The sequence below is a fragment of the Nipponia nippon genome, unplaced genomic scaffold (genome assembly GCF_047370975.1).
Source record: "Nipponia nippon isolate SJK-2023a ecotype South Korea unplaced genomic scaffold, ASM4737097v1 scaffold_7, whole genome shotgun sequence".
Classification (NCBI taxonomy): domain Eukaryota; kingdom Metazoa; phylum Chordata; class Aves; order Pelecaniformes; family Threskiornithidae; genus Nipponia; species Nipponia nippon.
In genome coordinates, this window is record NW_028262391.1 from 5,596,511 (window position 1) to 5,618,925 (window position 22,415).

At 39.8% G+C, this 22,415-nt stretch overlaps 1 protein-coding gene across 3 annotated transcripts in view; it reads right to left on the reverse strand.

Annotated features, from left to right (window-relative positions):
- SERPINI1 (serpin family I member 1) overlaps positions 1–22,415 on the reverse strand; it is a 55,296-nt gene that overhangs the window by 23,106 nt on the left and 9,775 nt on the right. For all 3 annotated transcript variants that reach the window (XM_087740578.1, XM_087740576.1, XM_087740577.1), the window contains 2 exons: positions 3,885–4,152; positions 1,890–2,120 (listed from right to left, as the gene is read on the reverse strand). In XM_087740578.1, coding sequence (XP_087596704.1) covers positions 1,890–2,120; positions 3,885–4,134 — 481 coding nt within the window. In that variant the 5' untranslated portion in view covers positions 4,135–4,152. The remainder of the gene's footprint in view (positions 1–1,889; positions 2,121–3,884; positions 4,153–22,415) is intronic.

The following is a 22,415-nucleotide window of genomic DNA, read 5'->3' on the forward strand; positions in this document are numbered from 1 at the left end:
TACAGCCTACTTCAGATAGCTTTCTTGCTCACTTCTATTTTTAACTGACATCGCAATGCAAGGTGTTAAAATAAACACATTCCTCAGTCTGATTATTACTTCTTAATCCATGGTTTAAAATACAGATTAATTCTGCTTTCTGGAGCATATGACACCGACTAACTGGTGTGAAATTTGTGTATCATAGGGCAGTATTTCTTCTGGGTTGCTGTTTGTACTTCATTTTATCTAGAACATTCTTAGAAATGAGATGTGACCCATACTGCCCTACTCACTCTCCCTGGTTGGAAAAAAAAGGAAAAATTAAGGAGGAATACACTTCCAGTTTTTCCATTTCTATTTGGTAGATCACATTCCCTTACATTTTTCAGCCACATCTTGTTAATACACTAATGTATGTTAAGAATTTTTCTGGCCAGAGAAACATTTGACAGCTATGTTTTCTGCTCCGAGCCTCCCATCATGCTTAACATGCTGGAACTGGAAACCTGCCTGCCTTGTACCCCTTTCCTAATGAGAAAATGAGCCTCCTCTGTCAGAGCTGGCAGGCAGGAGAGAATGAGATCTAGCGGTCAGAGACCAAGCTGAGGGACTGTTACTATCGCAACCTAATGCTGAGAGACCCACAAGCTGCCTTTGTTAGCTCTGCACAGCTCCTTCCAGGGCAATGGTTATGAGCTCGGTCAGCACATGTGGCAGGTATTAAGCAGGAGAACTTGTTCTTTCTAAAAGAGGATTTTACTTTTCCTTCAGGCAGACACCACGTTTCTCTGAAAACACCCTGCAATCTGCTGCATCACTTACATTCCCTCTATTTCTGCAGCTTGAGATAAAGGGCAGAATTTATTATGACTATAATAGCTGCCATTTTCCCTCAGAAAAAAACAGACCATTGCCAAAATGGAATAACAACATAATGTTTTTCCACTTTGGTGCCATACGTTTCCATAAAGCGTTATGGATTCTTAAATGCTCAGACTACATGGTGATGCGTTAATTCCTTACAGGGGGTTCCGATACCTTCAAATTTACAATGGTACGACCGATGTTAGAGCCAGATCCCTCTTAAAATACCGACCTCCAGAGTGTACCAGATGAACTAGAATGAGATTATGTTTTGATCCATACAATGGGGGACACTCCCATACCTTGAGACTCCATATGTATTCACAAAATGTTACATATTTGGGATTCCGCAAGCGAAGCAAGCACTGCATCATGCAGATCTGAATATGCATATTTACACGGGTAATTTTGTGCTTACTCCCCTGCTGCAAATTTTTGTTGTGAAACTCTGTTGACAGTCTTCCTAAAATCAACTACTCTCTCAACACTCTGTCTAGCTTCCTCACATTGGAAAAGATTAAAATACAGGGTCTGATTTTGTGGTTCAAAATTATTTTTTGTATTCCTTAGTATTCTCTTTCTCAGTACCTTGTAACTGAGTTCCTCAGAGAACTAGTGATACTCCACACATCCAAAGCATAGGCCAATAACCCCTTTGTAGACAACTTTTCTGCAGTTAGCAATAGTACTTATCTATTTTTTTTGGTAATTTAATGCCAAAATCAGTTTTAAAATGCCTACCATTAAAACATTCTCGTTCAATGGAGGTACTTGAAGATAGTAAGACGGGAAAAAAAATATTCAGACAGATAACTACTATATGATTAGCAGTGGCTAATATTACTTAAGACAGATCATCCCTGCACAGGAAAAAAAAATATAATTTCACAAAGAGCTGATACTAGAATTCTTTTCATGGGAAGAGATACTTTAGTCTCAAACAGAACAGATAAAAGCCAAGGCAACGATTCAACAACATTGTATAACTTTGGAAACTCAAACACTTACTGCAGGAAGTACATAAAAGAATCACGTGGACTTACTATTTGTATGATTCTCCACCCACTTATTGATGTGGGTAGCTACAGCTGCACTTTGGCTGAAATCTATATTCTCTACTTCAGCTTTAAAGTATTTTTTCACCAACTGCAGAAATTTGTCACTGATATGAAATCCATTCTGCACATACAGAGAGTTAGCAATATTCAGAACATAATGACTTTCTTCAGTAGTTGCCATATCAGAAAGTTCCTTCAAGAAGGCAAACTCTTCACCTGAGGAAAGAAAAACAGATTCAGTGTTTCAGAAAACAAAGTTATTCCATGCTTTTTTCTGCTGGGAATTCACAAAGGCAGCTTATGCAGAAAAAAAAAAGTTTTTTTTTTTTAAATAAACTTGTTTCTAAACCTACACACGCCTTCAGATCTGAAAGAACAATCTACAAGGCAGAACATATTATTTAGAGCTTATTTTTCTGCTACCTATAATTAGCGTAATTAACGAGACATTTGGATCCCATCACAAAGCTATCAATGATAATCCTTCCAACACTGAAAGAGTAATTAAAAATAATTATTCTTACAAGTCACACTTTTATGTCTTGCCATCACAAATCCTTAACAGAATTTTTGTTACATCCTAAAAGCCAGTTGTTTACGGAAAAATGAACTTCAAGTTTTGAAGCTAAGGACTTCCCCATAGACTTCTCTCTGCAAAAAACAGGTCTAGAATTTCCCAGGATCCCGCATGGGGTAGTACAGAATCATTTGCTTGGGTAATGAGTAATCCTGAGTAGGATTAAAGTAGTCTGCTTTAAGATAGGAAGGTTGTACTGTTGCACTGTCTACCTGAAGCTGAAGCTTCTAATTTTTTTTTTTTTTAAATAACTTAAAAATTGAATGCCATGATATATTCCAAGCAGTAATCATTGGAGTTCTTTCACTGAATGCCACTCATATGAAAGAACAGTGAATGGCCCAGCTCAAATCAACTGCATAACTTCTTCAATTATAGCTAAGGGATAATTTCTCAATGTTTTAGAGACAAACTGTGGAATTAAATATGTGCTGCAGTCTCCACAGAGAGGCATTATCTGTGCAGCGGTACTGCTGAGCACATCTTGAACACTGTATTCAGAAATTCCTCCCCACGATCCTTTCACCGAAGACTTAAAGTCCAGTACATTATACGAATAAGAAATTTCATTCAGGTTTCAAACCAATTACTTAGACATCAAAATTCATAGAAATTGCCTCTTCACAGTCATTTTTTGCCATTCACTCGTCCCCTCCATTTGCAGTCATATTACAGTTGCTTGCACTAACCGAGTGTGTTCGCACACCACAGCACAGCACTACATCCAGGTGCATGACTTAGCTCATCCCATACTACAAACAGGACGGTGTGGCAGTATTGTTCTCTGCTAAAGAAATGAATCCTGTTTCTCAAAAAGACTGATGGGAACATGTGGCATATCATGCCAAAACAGCCAAGATGCTTATATTTCCTAAAATATCTGTATGTGACATTATGCAATGCAGACAGAACATTAGTGACATAGAATTAGGGTAAAGAAGCTACAGGTGCTACCTACAAGAACCAAACGAGTTGTGTCAAAGTAAGAGATATTTCTAGTTAAAATACTAGATTTTCATACGTTCTTATAAGCAATATTGCTAAAACTACTGCTTTCCTTTTTACGTTTCATTATAATTCCTAAAAAGAATGTTCCTAAAAATCTTCTTAAAACTCTAGAGGCAAAGACATGCTTATTTTGCAGACAGAAACCAAGATCAACAGTTAATTGCAATTGCTTAAGATTCAGGTGTCGAAGCCAGGATTGTATGTTAGCATCTCCCAGCTTATGCAGAGTCCACTGAAGCATGCTTCAGCAAGCTCAGGCCATCAAACAGGATGCCAAGAAGCCTACTGATTAATAACCCACGGACACGACCAGGCCACTTCTATCATTGTTCAGGCATCGCCATCTGTTTCTAAGACAAAAAGCCCCATAGTAAAACATGACTAAAAGGCCTTACCATTTTTTAAGCTGTCAAAACCCAAGGAATGTCGAATTTCTTTCAAAGTGGTTCCATGGGCTCCAAGCTCTACCATTCCCATGGCTATTGCAATGCTCAGAGGAGAGAAAAGAATATTCTCATCTTCTCTTGCAGCTCGCAGCTGATTGTAAATATTCACAGAAAGCTCAGCAATGGTTTCATCAGGAAAATTTGTCTTGAAGGCTTTGCTTTGCCAAACAAGCAAAGACAGCAGTCCAAGGAAATACATGGCTTGAGATTCTAAGATCTGCAAGAAAATTTTAGAGAAAATAAGATAACCTCGCTTAAGTAAGAAAAGATTCAGCTCATGAGAACAAAAGAATAGTAAACTTTTAGTCTCAAATCTGTATGGGAAAAAAAAAAAAACTAGTTATGAAGTTCAATGCACAATTCAGTTATCTGGAGGATAAACTAATACGTATACTATTCAAACTGAAGTAATGATCTATTTTCAAAAAATATAACCTACTTCATCATATGACTTTATGCTTTTGCAATCTTTCAGCAATAGGTTAACAAAACGCAGCTTCTCCAGAAAAAGACCTCAAAGACATAGCAACGCCTTTCCTACTTTTACTTTTTAATTTTGCTGCTGTTGTTGATAAACAATGCTGATCTGGAATTAGTATGTATTTCTGTACTTTCTCACCAAGGAGACCTACAAATCCACATTTCTTTCGTTTGACCTTCCAGTAAGATGCAATTTATTCATCTAAGTCACTCAAAGCCCCAAACTGGTAAAACTATTTCAAGCACTGTAAGAGAGCTTGCTGACACCGGTGACAAATGAAATGTACCACGATGTTGCTCAGTTGCAAAATCCATGGCACACGGCCAAAAATTCTTTGAAAGAAAAATAAATCATGCCTTAGTTACCAAATGAAATCCCTTTTGTTAGTAAATAATGGTGAAGTTCGGTAGTTATGCTAGCTAAGAGACAACACCTGCTGAGAGATGTTTAGAGGATAAAGTTATTGTGTACACCAGTGAGAAAGATCTAATAGGGGAAACAAGAAAGTAAACTAAATAGAAAAAACAGTTAGCACTAATCCACCCTCCAAGCTTTGCTAAACTGCTTCAGTAAGCAACAGTTCTCTCTCTCTATCCCAGTCTAGCTCATCACACAACTACTGGTATTAAAATTCCAGCACCTGGAGCAGCGTACATATGTCTCCATCCTTCCATTTTTCCTTTAAACTTCATGCTGCCTTGGTGTATGACCCACTACTGCCAAGTGTCTTGGGTCAAAAATACCAAGCCAACAGAGCTTGCATTTCAGTTCCTTCTCTTTGCCATTTACAGTATCTCTCACGCATAACGAAGCAAGGATTCCTGAAGCAGTAGGTTAGACAGTACAAGACTAAAAGCTTTAGTCCAGAAGTGTTTACATGTTGTTGTGCCCGTCTGCAGGGCTTGTCAGCATGGGACAAATTTCTGTGAATGTGCTATTGTGCTGCTCGACTGAAGGCAATTTGCATGCAGCCAGCCCAAGTGCCTCTGCCTTATGCTTCCCAGCTCTCCTGTGTCTGCAGTTACCATGGGTTTCTATATACCTGACACAGAGACCCTTAGTAAGCTTTATACAACATTTATATTATGCATTTCATCTTCAAAGGACTACGCAGCATTATCTAATTAACTCGCACAACACTGAATGATACATAATTTAGCATTATTACTCACATTTTATAGCTGAGAAAATCTAAAAAGCAACAGGGTACACATACGTGCCTTGGCAGCAACTGACGCAGTCACTAGTTCAGATTCTTCCTGTCCCCTAGCCACAGATCAGCCTTTTGTTTGTTTTTTCACTAAGAAAATTAAATAGATGAACTGGTGCAGCAATCATACATGCTTCAGGGGAAAAGGACAGGCCGTTAGTGCGACACAGTAGCTAGAACCTTATTTCTCCCCTGACCCACATCTCCTTTCTCATGATTGCTTCCTTATATGTGTGAAATAGCCCCTTTTCTCAATTTCTAATACGCCCTCCTCTATGCTGGCATCACTTCATCTCTCCGGACTACCTGATCAATCTTTCTCCGACTCCTAGCAAGCTATCAAAAATCTCCACCGAAGGCTCTTATTCTATTTAAGAATGGCACAGAATAAGTCACATAAGCCTAAAGCACCAGCTTCATATTGTGCTTATTACTTGATGACTACATATTTCAGTACACTTATAAAACTATGCAGCACTTCGCTGCCGCCCAATGGAAAATACTTCAGTCTGAGCCTTCCTAGGTGAATAGCCTAGGCTATTCATTTCATAAAGGCTGAGACAGTCTTTTTATTGCCCAAAACATTATCAACATATCACCAACTTCCCCAATAACTGCTTTTCTTAATAGCAGTTAATTTTTTTTTAGCCTGTCCATTTATTAATTATTGACTTCAGAATATTAAGGTTTCTGTTATAGAAAATAACTGGATTTCTGTTTTCTTTATGATTCTGGGCATTCTAGATTTCTTTATTTTAAAAAAACAAGAGCACGCATCTCTCCTAATGTTACATAACATAAGACTTCATTCAGCACATTACTGTGATGGACTGAGCCCAGGTATTAAATCTCTCGTCTTGTACAAGGCAAGAAAGGCTTAGAAACTTACGTCAAGCAGGAGGTCTATAGCAGTGCCAAAAAGAGTACTCAAAAAGATAGATAAGCAGAAACTCATCTTTCTTTTGTTGAGGATGAACCCAAAGTGTCACCGTGGCTTTTAAACTGTCCTGCAAATTTGGGGAATCTCACATCCTCATCTAAGCACACAAGCTCTGTTGCTCAATGTGGATGCAATTATACAGATAGCTAAGCTTTCCCCACCTCCACATCAAGAACTGTTTAAGCTCACTTTGAGACCTGACAAGGTTACAACAGACGTAAGATAATCTTCAATTTTAAAAAAGGAAATTTCCCCAGCCTTTTAGTTGCAGAGGCAGCTGTTCAGCACTCCATCACTGGTCTTTGTCATATGTGCTATTGCCAGACAGGCTTAAGTAATTGCAGGGGGAAGGAAGAGGGGAAATTTATACATCTTAATGAAGTGCTTAACATGTAGGTTAGACTATTTGAATGCTAATAAAATATTTGGTATCAGACAATGCTAAAAAAATATATATATATACACACACACACAAATCAGTCATCTTTCTTCCTACCACTCCTGAAAAGCTCCTCATGTGAAATAATCAAGATATAATATTTTTAATTATTTAGTTGGACAGAAAATAGACTAAGTACATAGATGGGGACAAATATTTATACTGAAATGCTCTTATAAAACAAAGTACCAAACCTAAACCTGGTTTTTAAACACATGCTTAAATCCCATTGATGGCAATGCAGGAGGTTAAGCTGTACAGAATTAAGTTTCCCAGTAGGAACGAACTAAAGCCAAACAATTTAGATTCCCCCCGCTTCCCTTTCCACATCGCTTTTGGTCTAGAGAGGTTTTCTAATAGAGTTCACAGTGAAGTTCCCTATACACACATCCAGGGAAAAGGAATAGAGCCAGGGAGGTGGGAATGAGCACCCAGGTACAGGCAGGGGATGCGACCAGCTCTTCTGCTGGCAGTGCTCTCAAGATATTTGTGAAAATATAACTTTCCCACAATGTATGACTAAGAGTACAACGTAAGGGCAGATGTTTTAAAGCAAACTGAAGATCTGTGGGAGATGGTCAGTGGGGAGAAGGCTGTAAAACAGAACAGACATCTGATCAAGCCTTGCCAGCCAACGTGACAATGGTCTCATCTTATTGGTCTAATCTGAGATGTCTGGGGCAAATTCTTCAGTTCTTCTTGCACTTCTGGCACAAGCATTCACTGTTCTACTGACAACTGGGAATCCAGCTCTTAATTATCATGCTAGTCATAACAGTTACTGCTTCTCTGATTCTGCCTTACTTTAGGCTATATTACTTTTGGTTTTATGCTTCCTCATGCCTCATCATGCAGCAGGTCTTGATCCAATGAACAGCTGAGCACTTATTATGGTGCAGCATGTTCTCAGCATCTCTCTTCAGTAAGAGTCGAGGGCACTCCGTTTTGTTTCTGCAGCAGTACGGAGAGCATTTTTTAAATTGACTGTACCCTATTCACAAACATACTTAAAGTGAAGGAAATGAAGCTGAACATTATGTAATGTATGTCCAGGACGTTAAACAATTCCCATGAGTATCATCAAACTTTTTAGTCAGTCTTTTTAGACTCTTCCTCAGAGTCATCAGCAGTACAATCTGTCATTGCTGTTCTGCATCAATGAAATCTAGTTAAATAATACTGCATCAGCTGAAAAGGAGTCAAAGTCCACATTGAACAATGTTTAAAAATCAAGAACCATCTGTTTCAAATGCTATGGCATGCATTTTGCATTTATTGGCTACCTATATGAATAAAAAAAGCTGTTAAAATTACTTTCACTCCTCAATCACACAGATGTTAAGACCAAAGATATGAATTTCTCATTTGAGGGCCAGTCTCAGACAGAATCTATGTTTTGTTTTATTTTATCTTAATTGATGCATGAACACCACTCTCTCCCACCAGGCAATCAAAGAATCAATGCAAATAGACAAATATTCTCCTTGCAATAGCCTCCTCTCGAAAACAAACTGTGTATCACAAACCATCGCTAGCTACAGAGGTTTGTCAGAGTATTAGTTTTGCTCTTGCTTACAACAAAAAAAGCAGCAACAGAACACTAAACAATGCAGTATCGCTTCAAAAACCTGACGAACACCTGTACCTCCAGATGGGATTATTGCACAGTTGTACCTGTGCAGGTGTTATTTGGTGACTTTTACCACAACTTCAATGTAAATGGGCTTCCCTAACATACATATACTTCTTTACTTGAACACCACCGCCACTCAGTTTGATGTTCCTACCTGATTCTTCTCTTGTTTCTGCTCTGAATACAGAGGCATGCCTGTTCTGTCTGGAGGCTTCTTTCACTTTTGGACACTTATGTACAAGGTTTAAGTTTCTTGGAGCCATCTTAAATGAAGGCACTCCTCTTTCTGATTTTTCTTATTTTTTGTCACTTCCCTCACATGTTGCTTAAAATAATAAAAAAGAGATTCCAGATATGTCGTTCAGTAGTTACTTGCACTAAGGTCACAGCTAGTTCCATTCCTGGGAAACCTTTGCATTCAAAATTTCAAACACCTTCTGTAAAGATTTCATCAGTCCCAAAATTCAGCCTACCACATTTCCACAACAGGTCACAATCAGCTCAGCATACAGGCTGCACTCCTGTTCTTTGCCCTGTGGCCAGCACAGATGTACTCCTGTACACAGACAGAAGGAACACCAGTTTTAATAATGTTTGAAGAAAAAGATTCACAGGCTAGAATACAGGACTGATTAACTATAGCTCTTGCCTTCCCCCAAGCATAAGGCTGGAATGACTAAGAGGAAGTAGAACAACATCGCCCCCTCACACCCACAAACTCTGAACTATTCAGTTGATTACATATGCTTTCAGAAAAATGCAAAAGGGGCAAGCATCCTCGGTAAGCCAAGATATCTTGAGAGATATCATATCAACAAACTCAAACCGAGTTCACGGACATGAAGTACCATGACTTTTGAAACAATAAGAATTGGACTCAATGTAGCAAAGTGCCAAAAATTCAATTACTGATTGAATTCTAGTACCTTGTGCGTGCCAGAGAGGTTGAAAAAAGGGGTTATAATTTCCTTGTCTTTTACACCTTTACAGACTGTGGGTTTTATAAAGAAACTGATTTATGGCTTTAAAAAAAATCTACAAAATGAAACTGTGATATATTGCCTTAGTTCCTCAGCACACAGAGACTAAACTAAGATTAGTTGCCTTAAACATTACTCTTGGCTACATGCAAGCTAAACACCAAAGGTGTGGGAAGCACAAACAAGAAAAACTGCTGATTCCTTCTGATCAGTGTATAAAAGAAAAGCTTGGGGAGAAAAGCAAGTGAGGTAACAAGATTGATTACATTCTCTCCTGTAAAGAGCATCTGCAGGAACAGACAGAAGTCTGGCAGAACAATTCTATAAAGCGAGAGATGAATTTACTTAGGGAGCAAGCCCTGCTGGTCAGAGGGAAAAAAAACCACTGTCTATCTATCTAGGTAGGAGCTGGGCGCCTCCTCCTTCCCCTCAAACCCAACCACAATTGTATCATGTTTGTGACAGATTAATTATGAAAGGATAGACAAGTTTGGTGAAATCCAGCCACTACTGCTTTGCCAGTTAGTAAACATGATCATTGCCACAGGCACCTTTACTCTAGATGATTTCTTGTTGGCAATCTTATCAAACTATACAATATCAAAGAGGGAGGGCCTGCATAACTAGTAAGAACGATCTGGAAAATGAACACAACTCTCCCTCCAAGAAGAACCCAGTGAACACCAGTTGAGCAGAGGAGATGCGCTGAGCAGCTAACAAGATCATTAGCCGCTCACCAGGACCAGGCGGTGGTTGTCATGGCTACCCTGAAGGATGTGCAAAGGAGGTACACAGTGGCAAGGAAGGTTTAGGGACTGGTTTAGGCTTGCCTCGGGCATGCTGCCCTGCAACAACGGGGGAACGTGGCTGCTACCGCAAATCTCAAGATTCTTACAAATCCACTCCATCAGTTTGTACTGCAGAACAATGTAAGAATCGTTTTGCAATCCTTTCTGCTTTGTCCAGGAATCCAACCTTTCAGATTTTTATTTATTTAGATTGGGCAAAAATTGCACCTCCAGCTAGCGTTACTGTTCTGACACCTGGAACGTTGTGGTTTTACCTCTAGAAGATCCCACACAAGTAATGTGGCACTTCCTCCCGTCAGCTGCTTACTTTGTTCATTGGCCTTTTCCTCCCATTCATTGAGCTGCTCTCTCCCTCCAGCACAGGGACTGACAGACAGTATGCTGTGAAACAAGGCTATAACCTGAGTTGACTTAACCTGAAAAATAATTTCTTTTACATAACAAGTGAAAGCAGGCAGGTATACAGGGGACAGCAGTGCAAAGGCTAACCTCTGTAATCAAACATCAAAATAGGAAACCTACGTCCTACCAACTGCTATAAGGGTCTACTCACACAATCCACTAGGGCATGCTCACACGTGGAGCTGAGATACAGGAGAGCCCGCCTGAAGGTGATAGGAGGTAAATGAAAGTACCAATGCTCTGAGCAACAGATATGCAATTCATGAGGTATTATTGCTTAGAGCCAGAAGAATATACCCAAGGAAATGGGAGAATAACTAGATGTCCATAAAATGTTTTAAGTTACAGCTGTCGTGGACAGTGCAAGCAGTACATGAATGTATGTACAAAGTACTTTGGATATTAGAAGCAGTTTGGTTATTGGAAGCAGTGACAACCATGTGAAATTATACATGCCTCTTGATACCAGGCAGGCACATAAATGCTAGCTATGACGTGCTACATTCAGCCAGCAAGTCAACTCCTTCATATTAGGGTATGTATTTACATTTTCTGTGTTGCAAAAAATGTTTATCCCTAAAAAACGTTTATCCTTAGCTTATGTGAGCATATGACCTTGTCAAACAGAGATTCTACAGAGACATCTAGAATCATTAAGCTTGTTTGAATCTGTGCAAATACATCCATATTTCAATCTGCACAAACATTAGTAATAAAGTTATGGGATTTCATCACCATCTGTCAATTACAGAGTCACTGCCTTCTGCAGCAGGAAACCTTCAGGTTAATTTCATCACAAAGCAGCACAATAACAATATATCAAATACTCGGGTATTTAAACCTCTAGTATACAGTAACTAAGACAAAGAAGAATCATTTTGTAAGAAGTGTTTGGACCATACTAAAACCTTGCTCTCCAACACACAGCAAGGCATGCCCCTCAGGATTCTTTATTTCTGTTTTTTTAAATGACCCTATAACACCAGCAGCTTCTAGAAAACCTGATAGGAAAACAGTACACTGAAAACTTTCATATTGACAATTTCTACCATTAAATCCCAAATGTTTTTAAACTTTCATGGAGCTTGGCACTGTGTCACTAACCTGCTGAGGCAATTATGCAAGCCAAAGTTGTCTTAATTGAGCTTCCTCAAGCATAATCCCTCAGCTCCAATTAAAAAATAAAAAGAGATGCTGAGAAGCCATGTCCAAAGTACTTAAATTTGAATAGCCTAAAGCAAACATCTAAATCCATGTCTAGACAATTAAGAAAAGGTGGTCTTATTTCAAAAACTACTACTATAAGGTCTGCAATTGTGAGGATCCATATACAATTCCTCTATTTGTTTCCTCTGTCTAGAAGAAAAAAAAATTTAGAAATTGTTTGGCAGAATGCTTTTATTTGTGACAGCTACAATGTGCCCCAGAAAGTAAAAGCTATAAATAAGAAAACACAAAACAAACAAGCTCTGTGAAGGGGAAAATTTGAAGTATTAGAGAATCTGGGGATTCTAAAGGCTCAGAATGGGGGTGTACACATAGCCCTTCTGAGAAAGTCAACAAAGCCTGACTGAGGAGAGCTTCAAGGCTAGAGACTGAAATATGACGTTGGATCTGCTTTCAACAGATCAAAAGGGGGGGTGTCTACCTGTCAAGCCCCATAGAAGCAGCTTAATCAGGCACAGATTGAATTTTTTTACATATATTATATTTATGTTTCAGTGAGGGTTGTCAGTCCTGTACACCACTCTGAATGAGGTCACTCCCATGCACATTGGTCTTGTGGTGAAGACATCAAACTCGATTCATTATTGACAAGAGTAGAACTGGCTGAAAGAATCAGTGTGTTTTATCTGAGAAGCATCACTTACACTTGTTTTGATATCAGACAGCTTTCTCTGTATACTATTTGACTAACAAATTAAAAATTAATATACCATCAAAACAGTGACTGGATCTCAACTTCTTTGTTTTACACCTTGCAGCAAATTTAAAATTTGGGACATCTTCTATTCAGAAGTGAAACGGCTGGATTTCCCACAAGAACAGAGCGAGACACAAAGAGCAAGGTCCATATAAGTGCTTCAAAGTTGCCTTACCTTAGACCTGAGAGCCCAGCAGTGGGAACCTCCTCTTAGGACTGATTTTATTATGGAAAGAAGGACAATGCCTAGGCACAGGAGGTGAAGTTGGTCTTAGTCAGAGGCTCTCAAGAACCAATTTTGACAAGATCAATTTTTGGATTTTTTTTTTTTCTTTTGAATATGCATTCAAAAGAAAAAAAATTTGGTGGGTTGACCCCGGCTGGATTCCAGGTGCCCACCAAAGCCGCTCTATCACTCCCCTCTCCTCAACTGCACAGGGGAGAGAAATTATAACAAAAGGCTCGTGGGTCGAGATAAGGACAGAGAGAGACCACTCACCAATTACCATCATGGGTAAAACAGACTCGACTTGGGGACGTTAGCTTAATTTATTGCCAATCAAATCAGAGTAAAGAATGAGAAATAAAACCAAATCTTGAAACAACTTCCCCCCACCCCTCCCTTCCTCCCAGGCTTAACTTCACTCCCGACTTCTCTACCTCCTCCCCACCAAGCGGCACAGGGGGACGGGGAATGGGGGTTGGGGTCAGTTCATCACACGTTGTCTCTGCCACTCTTTCCTCCTCTGGACTCCTCACACTTCCTCCAGCGTGGAGTCCCTCACAGGGCAGACAGTCCAAACTTCTCCGTCGTGAGTCCTTCCCACGGGCTGCAGTGCTTCACAAACTGCTCCAGCGTGGGTCCCTTCCACAGGCGCAGCCCTTCAGAAACAGACTGCTCCAGTGTGGGTCCCCTGTGGGGTCACAAGCCCTGCCAAACCTGCTCCAGCCTGGGCTCCTCTCTCCACGGGGCCACAGGTCCTGCCAGGGGCCTGCTCCAGTGCGGGCTTCTCACAGCCTCCTTCGGGCATCCTCCTGCTCCGGCGTGGGGTCCTCCACAGACTGCAGGTGGAGATCTGCTCCACCGTGGACCTCCATGGGCTGCAGGGGCACAGCCTGCCTCACCATGGTCTTCCCCAGGGGCTGCAGGGGAATCTCTGCTCTGGCGCCTGGAGCACCTCCTCCCCCTCCTTCTTCCCCAACCTTGGTGTCTGCAGGGCTGTTCCTCTCACAGAGTCTCACTCCTCTCTCTGGCTGCAGTGCACTGGTTTTTTTCCCCCCTTCTTAAATATGTTATCCCAGAGGCGCTACCAACGTTGATGATGGGCTTGGCCTTGGAGGCAGCTGGCACTGGCCCTGTTGGACACGGGGGAAGCTTCTGGCAGCTTCTCACAAAAGCCACCCCTGTAGCCCCCTCCCCCCCGTCACCTAAACCTTGCCACACAAACCCAATACAGAACAAAAAAGCCAACATAGTACTCCACTCACAGTGCAACCATCTAGGGAAGATACCTCAAACGAGGCAGTAGCATTATTTTTCCTTCCTCAGGTTTCCTTAGGGTGGTTTGGGAAAGGAAGGGAGAGGAAGGGTGTGATCTGATTCTGTAGTAGTCATTTTCTATCAGAAGCAGCAGAAATGGCACACTGCAATCAGTTATTTTAGATACAAGAATAACTTCTTGCTTGCTCTTGCATGTACTGCAAATTCCCTTACTTAAAATAAGTCACATTTCTGTTATTCTACGGTGAAATTCAGTTGATCAGCAAGCTCCCAGAAGCAAGCTTCCAACTATAATTTAATTAAAAGGGCAGTAGCTAAGTTTCACCATATGCAACTGCCAGATGCAATCATTGCAGTTTAAGTCTAAAGGCGATGTTACTGCATGTACTGGAGCGTAGTTTTATAAGTGATGAAAGCTGTCACTTATGTCACAGACACTGCTGTAATGCATTATGATATTACAGTTTCAGCAGAACCAAAAAATATCAATAATACATTTTGTGAAAGCATTTACAGCAACTGAGTTTGGAATACAATGTTTGGAATACTCCGTATTTATGTATAAAGTCACTTGAGGTATATTACATTAGACTATATACTTTGCCTGGCATTATACAAACTCTCACAGCCAACTGTAAACCTTCAAAAGCTGGCGGACTGAAGGACACAACTGCTTAGGGATAAACAACAACAGAACAGGAGCCCTTCACTATTCAATGATTCGTAGGAATAAGGAATACTGCATCAAAAGTACCTTAAAATTGTGTCTCTTTGGAAGAGACTTGCTGAATGCATTTCAAAAGCCTACCAGCCAACTGAGGAAAATCTTTAAATGTCTTTAACAAAACACAATGAAGAATGACAGTCTTTAAGTCATCCCCAAATAACTAAATAGACAAGGTATACGTTAGCTGTGAAACAGTGTTTCAAAAGTTCAAAGCAGAAGCTAAATTCTTCAATACATTGTTCAGCTTCCTTCAGAAGAAAAAAGATCAGGCTATGGATAGAACTATGTCAAGAAGATGAAGAAAGTTAATTAAAATGTATTAGGATTTCAGAAAAGGAATCTATCACTTCATAAACTGAATGCAAGTGCGACATACAAACCCGCTTGCTTTCGTACAAAACAATATAGGCTTCAGACTTGCAATCAACAGTGGGCTCCATTTACATTTAGGTAGTGTCACTACTGCCAGGAGAGTTATTACTCACTCATGTTAACGCTACTTCGATCAGAATTAGTTTCTTACAGTACAGTAATAAGATATACAGATTGCTTTAGGAAAAAAATAACAATTAACCCTAACATTAAAAGTTGATATTATACCCTGATTAATTACAAATGGCAATTCATCATTACAAGGATAGTTATTTATAATGCACAGACATTGTTTCTCTAACGCTTCTCAGCTTCACAGTCCATTTCTGTACAGAAGATGCAAGACCGCCACAGCCACTGGTGAGCTTCCAGCCAGCTACAATTACTCTCAGAAGCAACTGCATCTATCAGACAGACTGTCATGACAGCCGCAGTCCTGACAGCCAGCAACAGACCGGTATTGCAGGCTGGCCCACGCGAACTCCGGAGCACAGCAGCATGCCAGCAGAGCTCCCCCAGCCACCCGGCAGCCCTGGCACCTTCCCTGCTGGCAGCTGCTCTGGAGCCAGCCAGGGGACTGTGCTGGCAGAGGTGGCCAGGCCATTACCATCCAGCTAATAGAGCTGTCCTGGCACAGCAGCTGAAGCTGGACAGGACCTGTGAAAGACTGTTTTTAAAACCAGTTGAAAGAGCTGTTTTGGCAAGTGTGCTGAGCCTGACCAACAGAGCCACAGCTGATACAAAAATCAAAATGAAAACAGTCTGCAAAGCTGGTCTTGCACAAAAACTTCAGAGGCAAAAGGACAAGAAAGAAGAGTCACTCAGAGGGTGTTTACTTCTGAACCAGCAAAATGGAGTCAATGAACAAGTACATTTCATCAGAATCAGTAACACAGAGAAAAATGTAGCACTACTATGTAAGCTTCACCACTTCAAATATTTATCTAAGATAACAGCATAACATCTGTTGCAAAACAAAGACTCTTTTTCTAAAAACTACAGAATAATCTGGATGCAAAATGCAGCTAGTAGCAGGATTTTTCACTCTCTATTTCACACAGTGGAAAACTCCAAACAAGGCATACAATAAGAATTACTTTTTGGTGTGAAGGATGCTGATCACTGATCTTCCCAAAGGAGTGAGAAGCATGGAAAGACCACATGAAGAAGAAAATTAAACTTCTCCTTCCTCCTGCCCTAAGGCCAATCCCAATTCTTGCCTCTTAGGCTTCAGCATCATTGCTATCTGCTCTGCTAGTAGTTTTCATATATTTTCGAATATTTTCATTTGTCTCTCATCTCCATGAAAAAAGAAAAAAGGGCATCTGCCTGCTTACAGACACCGATACAGGCAACTGATCGACTCACGTAGTATCAGGACAGGAGGAAAAACCAGCTAGCGTGGCATAGTGGACAGAATCGCCACTAAAATCCTCATTTTTTTCTCTCTACATTCAAGTCCTTCCTCCCTCTTGCTTCTTCATAAGCATCCATGAACTTACCAGCTGAAGGAAAAAAAAAAAGGAAACAGTAGTAGCCTCAAACTGTTCAAACTGGGTGAGCTGGCAGGGCATGAAGACAAGAAGCAAATTCAGCACCCTGCATGTGTTACTGCAATTGTACAGAGAGAATATTTGGAACAGCAGCAGTTTCAAGGGATAAATGGGAAAGCTGGAAACAGAAAGACAGAGGGGAAAAAACCAATCCCTGCTGTGCAGGTATCTTACCCACAACAGAAGATATGCAGCAAGCAAAGAAATATAGCTTCTTCAGTCAGAGGCAAAAAACAAGACTCATTTTACTTGGGGGGGGGGGGGGGGGGGAGGAGAAGAAAATATTCCCATTTTTGTTCTAGTAGTTTTGTTTACCCTGGCCTCGGAGACCTATAGCTGTTGATATATCCCTCTTGGCTCACCATGGACAAACCAGCTCAGTTTAGAGTTCAGTATTCAAGCTGCGCCTGGAAGGTGGAATCTGGCCCTGAAGCGCACTTCTGAGGATCACTGTTCAAGCCTCATTGGTTTGTGTTTATGAGAACTGATGCTGTTCCAAGTATCCTCTTGATGATGAGCCATTTAAACAACACATGCAGGGAGCTGAATTTGTCTTAATCTTGCTTATTCTCCCACACAGAGAAGTTTGTATCATGTTAGATCTGATTCTAAATGCTAAAGCAATTCACATGAACAAGAGCAATCATGAAGCACTAAAGAAACAGTCCACTTCTGTTGTTCACTGGCTCACTTCTATACAATCTCCCTGTGGCTACAGAAACGCATTCATGGTATGTTTTACAGACAATGTTTGGGGTTTCTTTTGTTGCTGTTGTTTTGGTTTTTGTTTTGTTTTGTTTTAAAGACATTTAAATGGGTTTTTATAATTCGAAAACTCCAGTACCTTACAGAAAGTAATCAAGTCATTTCCAACATCCAGAATGAAAAATAAGGGTTGAAACCTCATTTTCTCCCCCTCCCAAAAATAGACTACCTGTTTTCCAGCAAGTCTTAGGTGTTTCCTCTAGGATTTCCTATGGCAAGTTAATATCAATTCTACCTTTCGTTAGAGAGACTGTAATACTACTCCCATTTCTTGTATTATATGCTATGATGCACGCGCGTCTAATATTTTACGTGAGTAATATGCACACTTATTAGAAATTAGGTTAATCTTTTTAATTAGCGTGGCTTTGAAAACTAAATAGGCTAACCTGAATTCTTGTGCCTGTGTATAAGATCCCAATTTTCAAGCTCTCCACAAGTTATCTGATTGTTATGTCTAAATTAAGTTTTAAATAGGTAAGGTAGACAGCTGTACCTCAAAGCAAGGAATTTAGACCCAGCTTGTGCCAACCAGTTCCATTAACACAGCCACAGCAGAAAAGATATTTTAATTTTCAATCAATATATCTCAGCAGCAAACTCTCTGGCCAACAACTAACCAGAATGCGTTGCCTCATACAGACCTCCTGGAGTCGGTGCAGCTGTATGCAAAGCGTTGCCCAAAGCATGCACATTGTTTTAGTTATTCACCACAGAACAGTTATTCTACTGGATCCAAATACACCCCAATGTGTAAATGGGCAAAAGCTCATCTCTAACCACACAAAGAACCTGTTAATCCTTGAAGCACACAGAGATCAACTGTACACCTTGTGGAAACTAGCCTGTATATCTCAGCCACCTCTGTCTCATCATCAGATGAAGTTTATTACTGTGATACATGAGATACTCTTTAAAATTACGGCTAGCCCACCTCTTAGAGGGAGAAAAGCAGGCATGGTGGTAGAATTTAAAGGGGTAATATTACTTACAGTATGAAATTATCCACCTAGAGTTCTTTTAAAGTTTATTTCTTCTTTGTTCAAAGTCATCTAAGGCAGAAGATAAAGGCTCTAAGTGAAGAACAATGATCAAAGATTTGTTGTTTTAAGCAGTAAACTGCTGGTGTACAGGTGAAAGTAGATCAACTGTATCAAGTGTCCAATCCTCTTTGCCATTCAATGGCATGGATTTCTGCACAGCTTACAGAGCAAACGGTAATCAGCTGAGACATCAGCTTCGTGCTTGTTTTCATAAAAATACAGGGAAGCCAATTGCAGCAAACATCAAACCTTAAACAGGACACATTGTCTTTTCTAGCTCCCAAAGTCTGCAGTAACCGAGCCTATTAATAATAATGGAATAAAAGTCCACTACACATTTTTTCCCCAACGCTAAGTTAAAAATCTAGACTTTAAACAATCCAGTCTTCACTGCATAGAGAGTTGTAATATTTGCATGCTTACTGTGGCTACTAAATACAGTAATGATGATGTCAAACGTGACCACGCACTTGCCTAGGTAAGACTGAAATTTATGGCTCTTTATAGCCAGAAATTAATAGCCTAACATTTGTTTTCCCATGATTCACGGGGTTTCAGGAATTGCTACAATGTGCTAGGAGGGGCAACAAAAGGATTAAGAAAACTCTCAGTACAGCAAGACTTGAAAACACACTTACCACAGCTGTAATTACAAGCCTGAACAGCCACAGCTGATCCCTAACCTCCAACACTGCTTACACTCCCATTCAGTGAGTCTGCATTAGGAAAAAAAATCTTTACTGTGGCTTTATTAAACAAACATTTCCTTGTAATTGTTTTAAAGGTTCTGCTAGTTTAACCTGTTTATACAGAAAGAGTCAGACCATGACATGACAAAATTAGAGCACTAACTACCTCAAAGTCCTCAAGTTGTTCAGATTTTCATAGGTTTCTCCACTGTCTTTTTGCTGAATTGTTTCAGGAAGGGAACTGCAACCTGCTAGTTGACATTGGCAACTCACCACTCCCTCTAACAACTGCTGAGATTACTTTATCCAGGAATGCATACTAGAAATTTTTCCCTGTGGTGTCCTGATCAAACTGTGGATGTCTCTGTGTATTCAGTTTATGATATTGCTAATGAATTGTCAAAGGGGTCCAGCTGGTTACTGTGAAATAAAAGCTTATATTCTCAAGCAGTGCCTTTCAAAAACCAGAAGTACTTTATATGTCTAAGTAATCTTCTCCTAAGCTTGACTGTGATGCCAGTCTAGCTATGAATTCTTTAAGGCAGGCGCTTATTTTTTAATTGGACTGATGATGATGCCAGTTGAGGTAGCCAAGTATGAAAGCAATGTGGATTTAAAAGCTCATATTTGGCCAGTTTGGGATGTTTTATTCCAGTCTGTATCTTTGATATCAATCATGGAGGGAGAAGGAAAAAAAAAGGAATTAAAATACTATTTGATTCTGTGCGCCTAGTGGATGGGACACGAGCCCACTCAAACTGTAGTAACATGATGTCAGGCTGGACTTCAGCGATAGCATTTTTCTGGCAAAGACAATGAAGCTCTGGAATCGGTTGCCTGGGGAGGTCTCTAGATCTACCCATCTCCACTAGATCCCTTTAAGAAGGTTAGACAAGCACGTCAGGAGTCAAGAGACAGTTGACTGTACTTGGGAAAGCTGATGAACTAGAGGAGTGAGTTTCGAAGTTCCTCACATACAGCATACGTTTTCTCCATCTTCCATGTTCTGAAAAAGATACGTATACATACATCTATACATACACATGTACATCCCCACCCATATACGTTCTATGGCCCCATTTTAAGAATCATAACACTGTGTACATCAAACACTGAAAGACAGTGCTGAAAAGGACTTTTATCTACCTGACGAGTAGTGATTGCATGTGGAAGATGCATGAGAGGGAAAGCAAGAGAAAAAGACTACATCAACCTACTCCCAATCTACGTTCTCTGCAAAATGAAACAACTGTAAAGGGAAAATCAAGAAAGGTTCAGCTCAAAAACTCTTTTGGTTCAAAGATTTTGGAATTCTTTGGCAAAGCAGGCAAGTAAGGTTCAAATCTCTGTTCTGCGTCAGGTATGGAAACACAGAAGTAGTCACTGTTTTGTGAGTTTTATGGCTGGCATATAAACCCCATTAGGAACCAAGTTCTGTTCACTGTGCGTCTTTGCTTTTATTTAAAAGGTGTGAAAAATTACAAATTTTTTCCCTTGACTTGAACTGATATTACAAAAATATTTAGGAGCTACTCAGAAAGTTTTGTGTGCATAGCCACTCAATCCATAGAGGGGAAAATAGTTAATTACACAACCCAATTATGCCTTTAACATCCCAGGGCCAAGTCACTGTATGTCCACAGGAAGCATTAATAAACATGATTTATCTCACTTTATAGAAGTTTTCATTAACATTTTTCAATAACTGAAGCTATCAGCAATATGATACTTCTCTATACCTTATGAAATTGAACAAAAATGGCAAAGCCTACTTGAATTTAGCTCAAATGCCAGTTTATTGTGAATATGTTCTCATTTGTTCCTATATATAATGTCCAAATTCAGGGCTGCATTTCTGAGAGTGTAGCACACAAGGGCTCAGCTGAGAATAAACAGGAGGAGCCAAGCACATGAGATAACAAGCATCTATTTTGGTGCCTAAATGGGAGGTAAATATTCCAGGGTAAAAAAAACCAAACAAACCAAAAAAACACCACAAAAAAAAGTATGCCTGCTTGTTTTCAGAATTGTTACACCTTAAAGACTATATGTAGAAATGGTCAGTTACCGAACACACGAGAAGTATTTATGAAGTTTCCTCTATGGAATAGAAAACATCACAGTACTATGTACTTACAGTCCAAGACCCATTAAAGTAAATTGAAAGACTAATTCTATCATATTTTACATATATGAAATCTGCGTGCACGCATTAAAAACCTTTCATAGGTTCATAAAATTCTTCTTATTTAATAAAAAATGTAAAGCCTATTTGAGGAGTACGTAACCCTTCTGCAACTGCAATACAATGTACAAAGTTGAAAGACTCAAACTAAAGACAAACATCTTTGGTGCTGATACAGGAGGAATTTAGAGATAGAACAGACATTTTATTCTCAAATATAAGAGACCAGCAATAAAAGAACAAATGCTAAACTACCTGGATCTGTAATAATACAAAAACCATTGCCGCTTGGTGTTTTTACCTCAGCAACCTGATGCCTTTGTTACAGGTTATTGATATTCTGCTTCTGAACTGCTACTGAAATACCACCAATCTGTCGGCTTCCATCCAAATACTGACCTAGCTGCATCTTTCTTGTTTTGAAGACAGACAAAATAATCACAAATTGGTATGTATCCCTGTAGACTAGCAAACCCTAATATTTCAATTATGAGTGAAAGTGAAGCAATTCCTACAAAGGAAAGAAAATTGGTAACTTTTCTTGCCATACAGACATGATGGCTACAGCATAATTTAGCATATAAGCAAACTTTATGAATTGTGTGCTAAATTATCTTCAAGTGTAAGTCTTCCAACACACTACACATATCACCAGCCTTTGATATGCTTAGTTTGATACAGAAACATGCTATCAACTCATCAGGTAATCACTTCCAACATATCAGAATATAGGAAGGTCTAAATACCAACTTACACAGTATGTATTAGTGCTTGCAATCCCCGTTTCCATCACCAGATATAATAATGTCATGACTTTTGAAAGACAC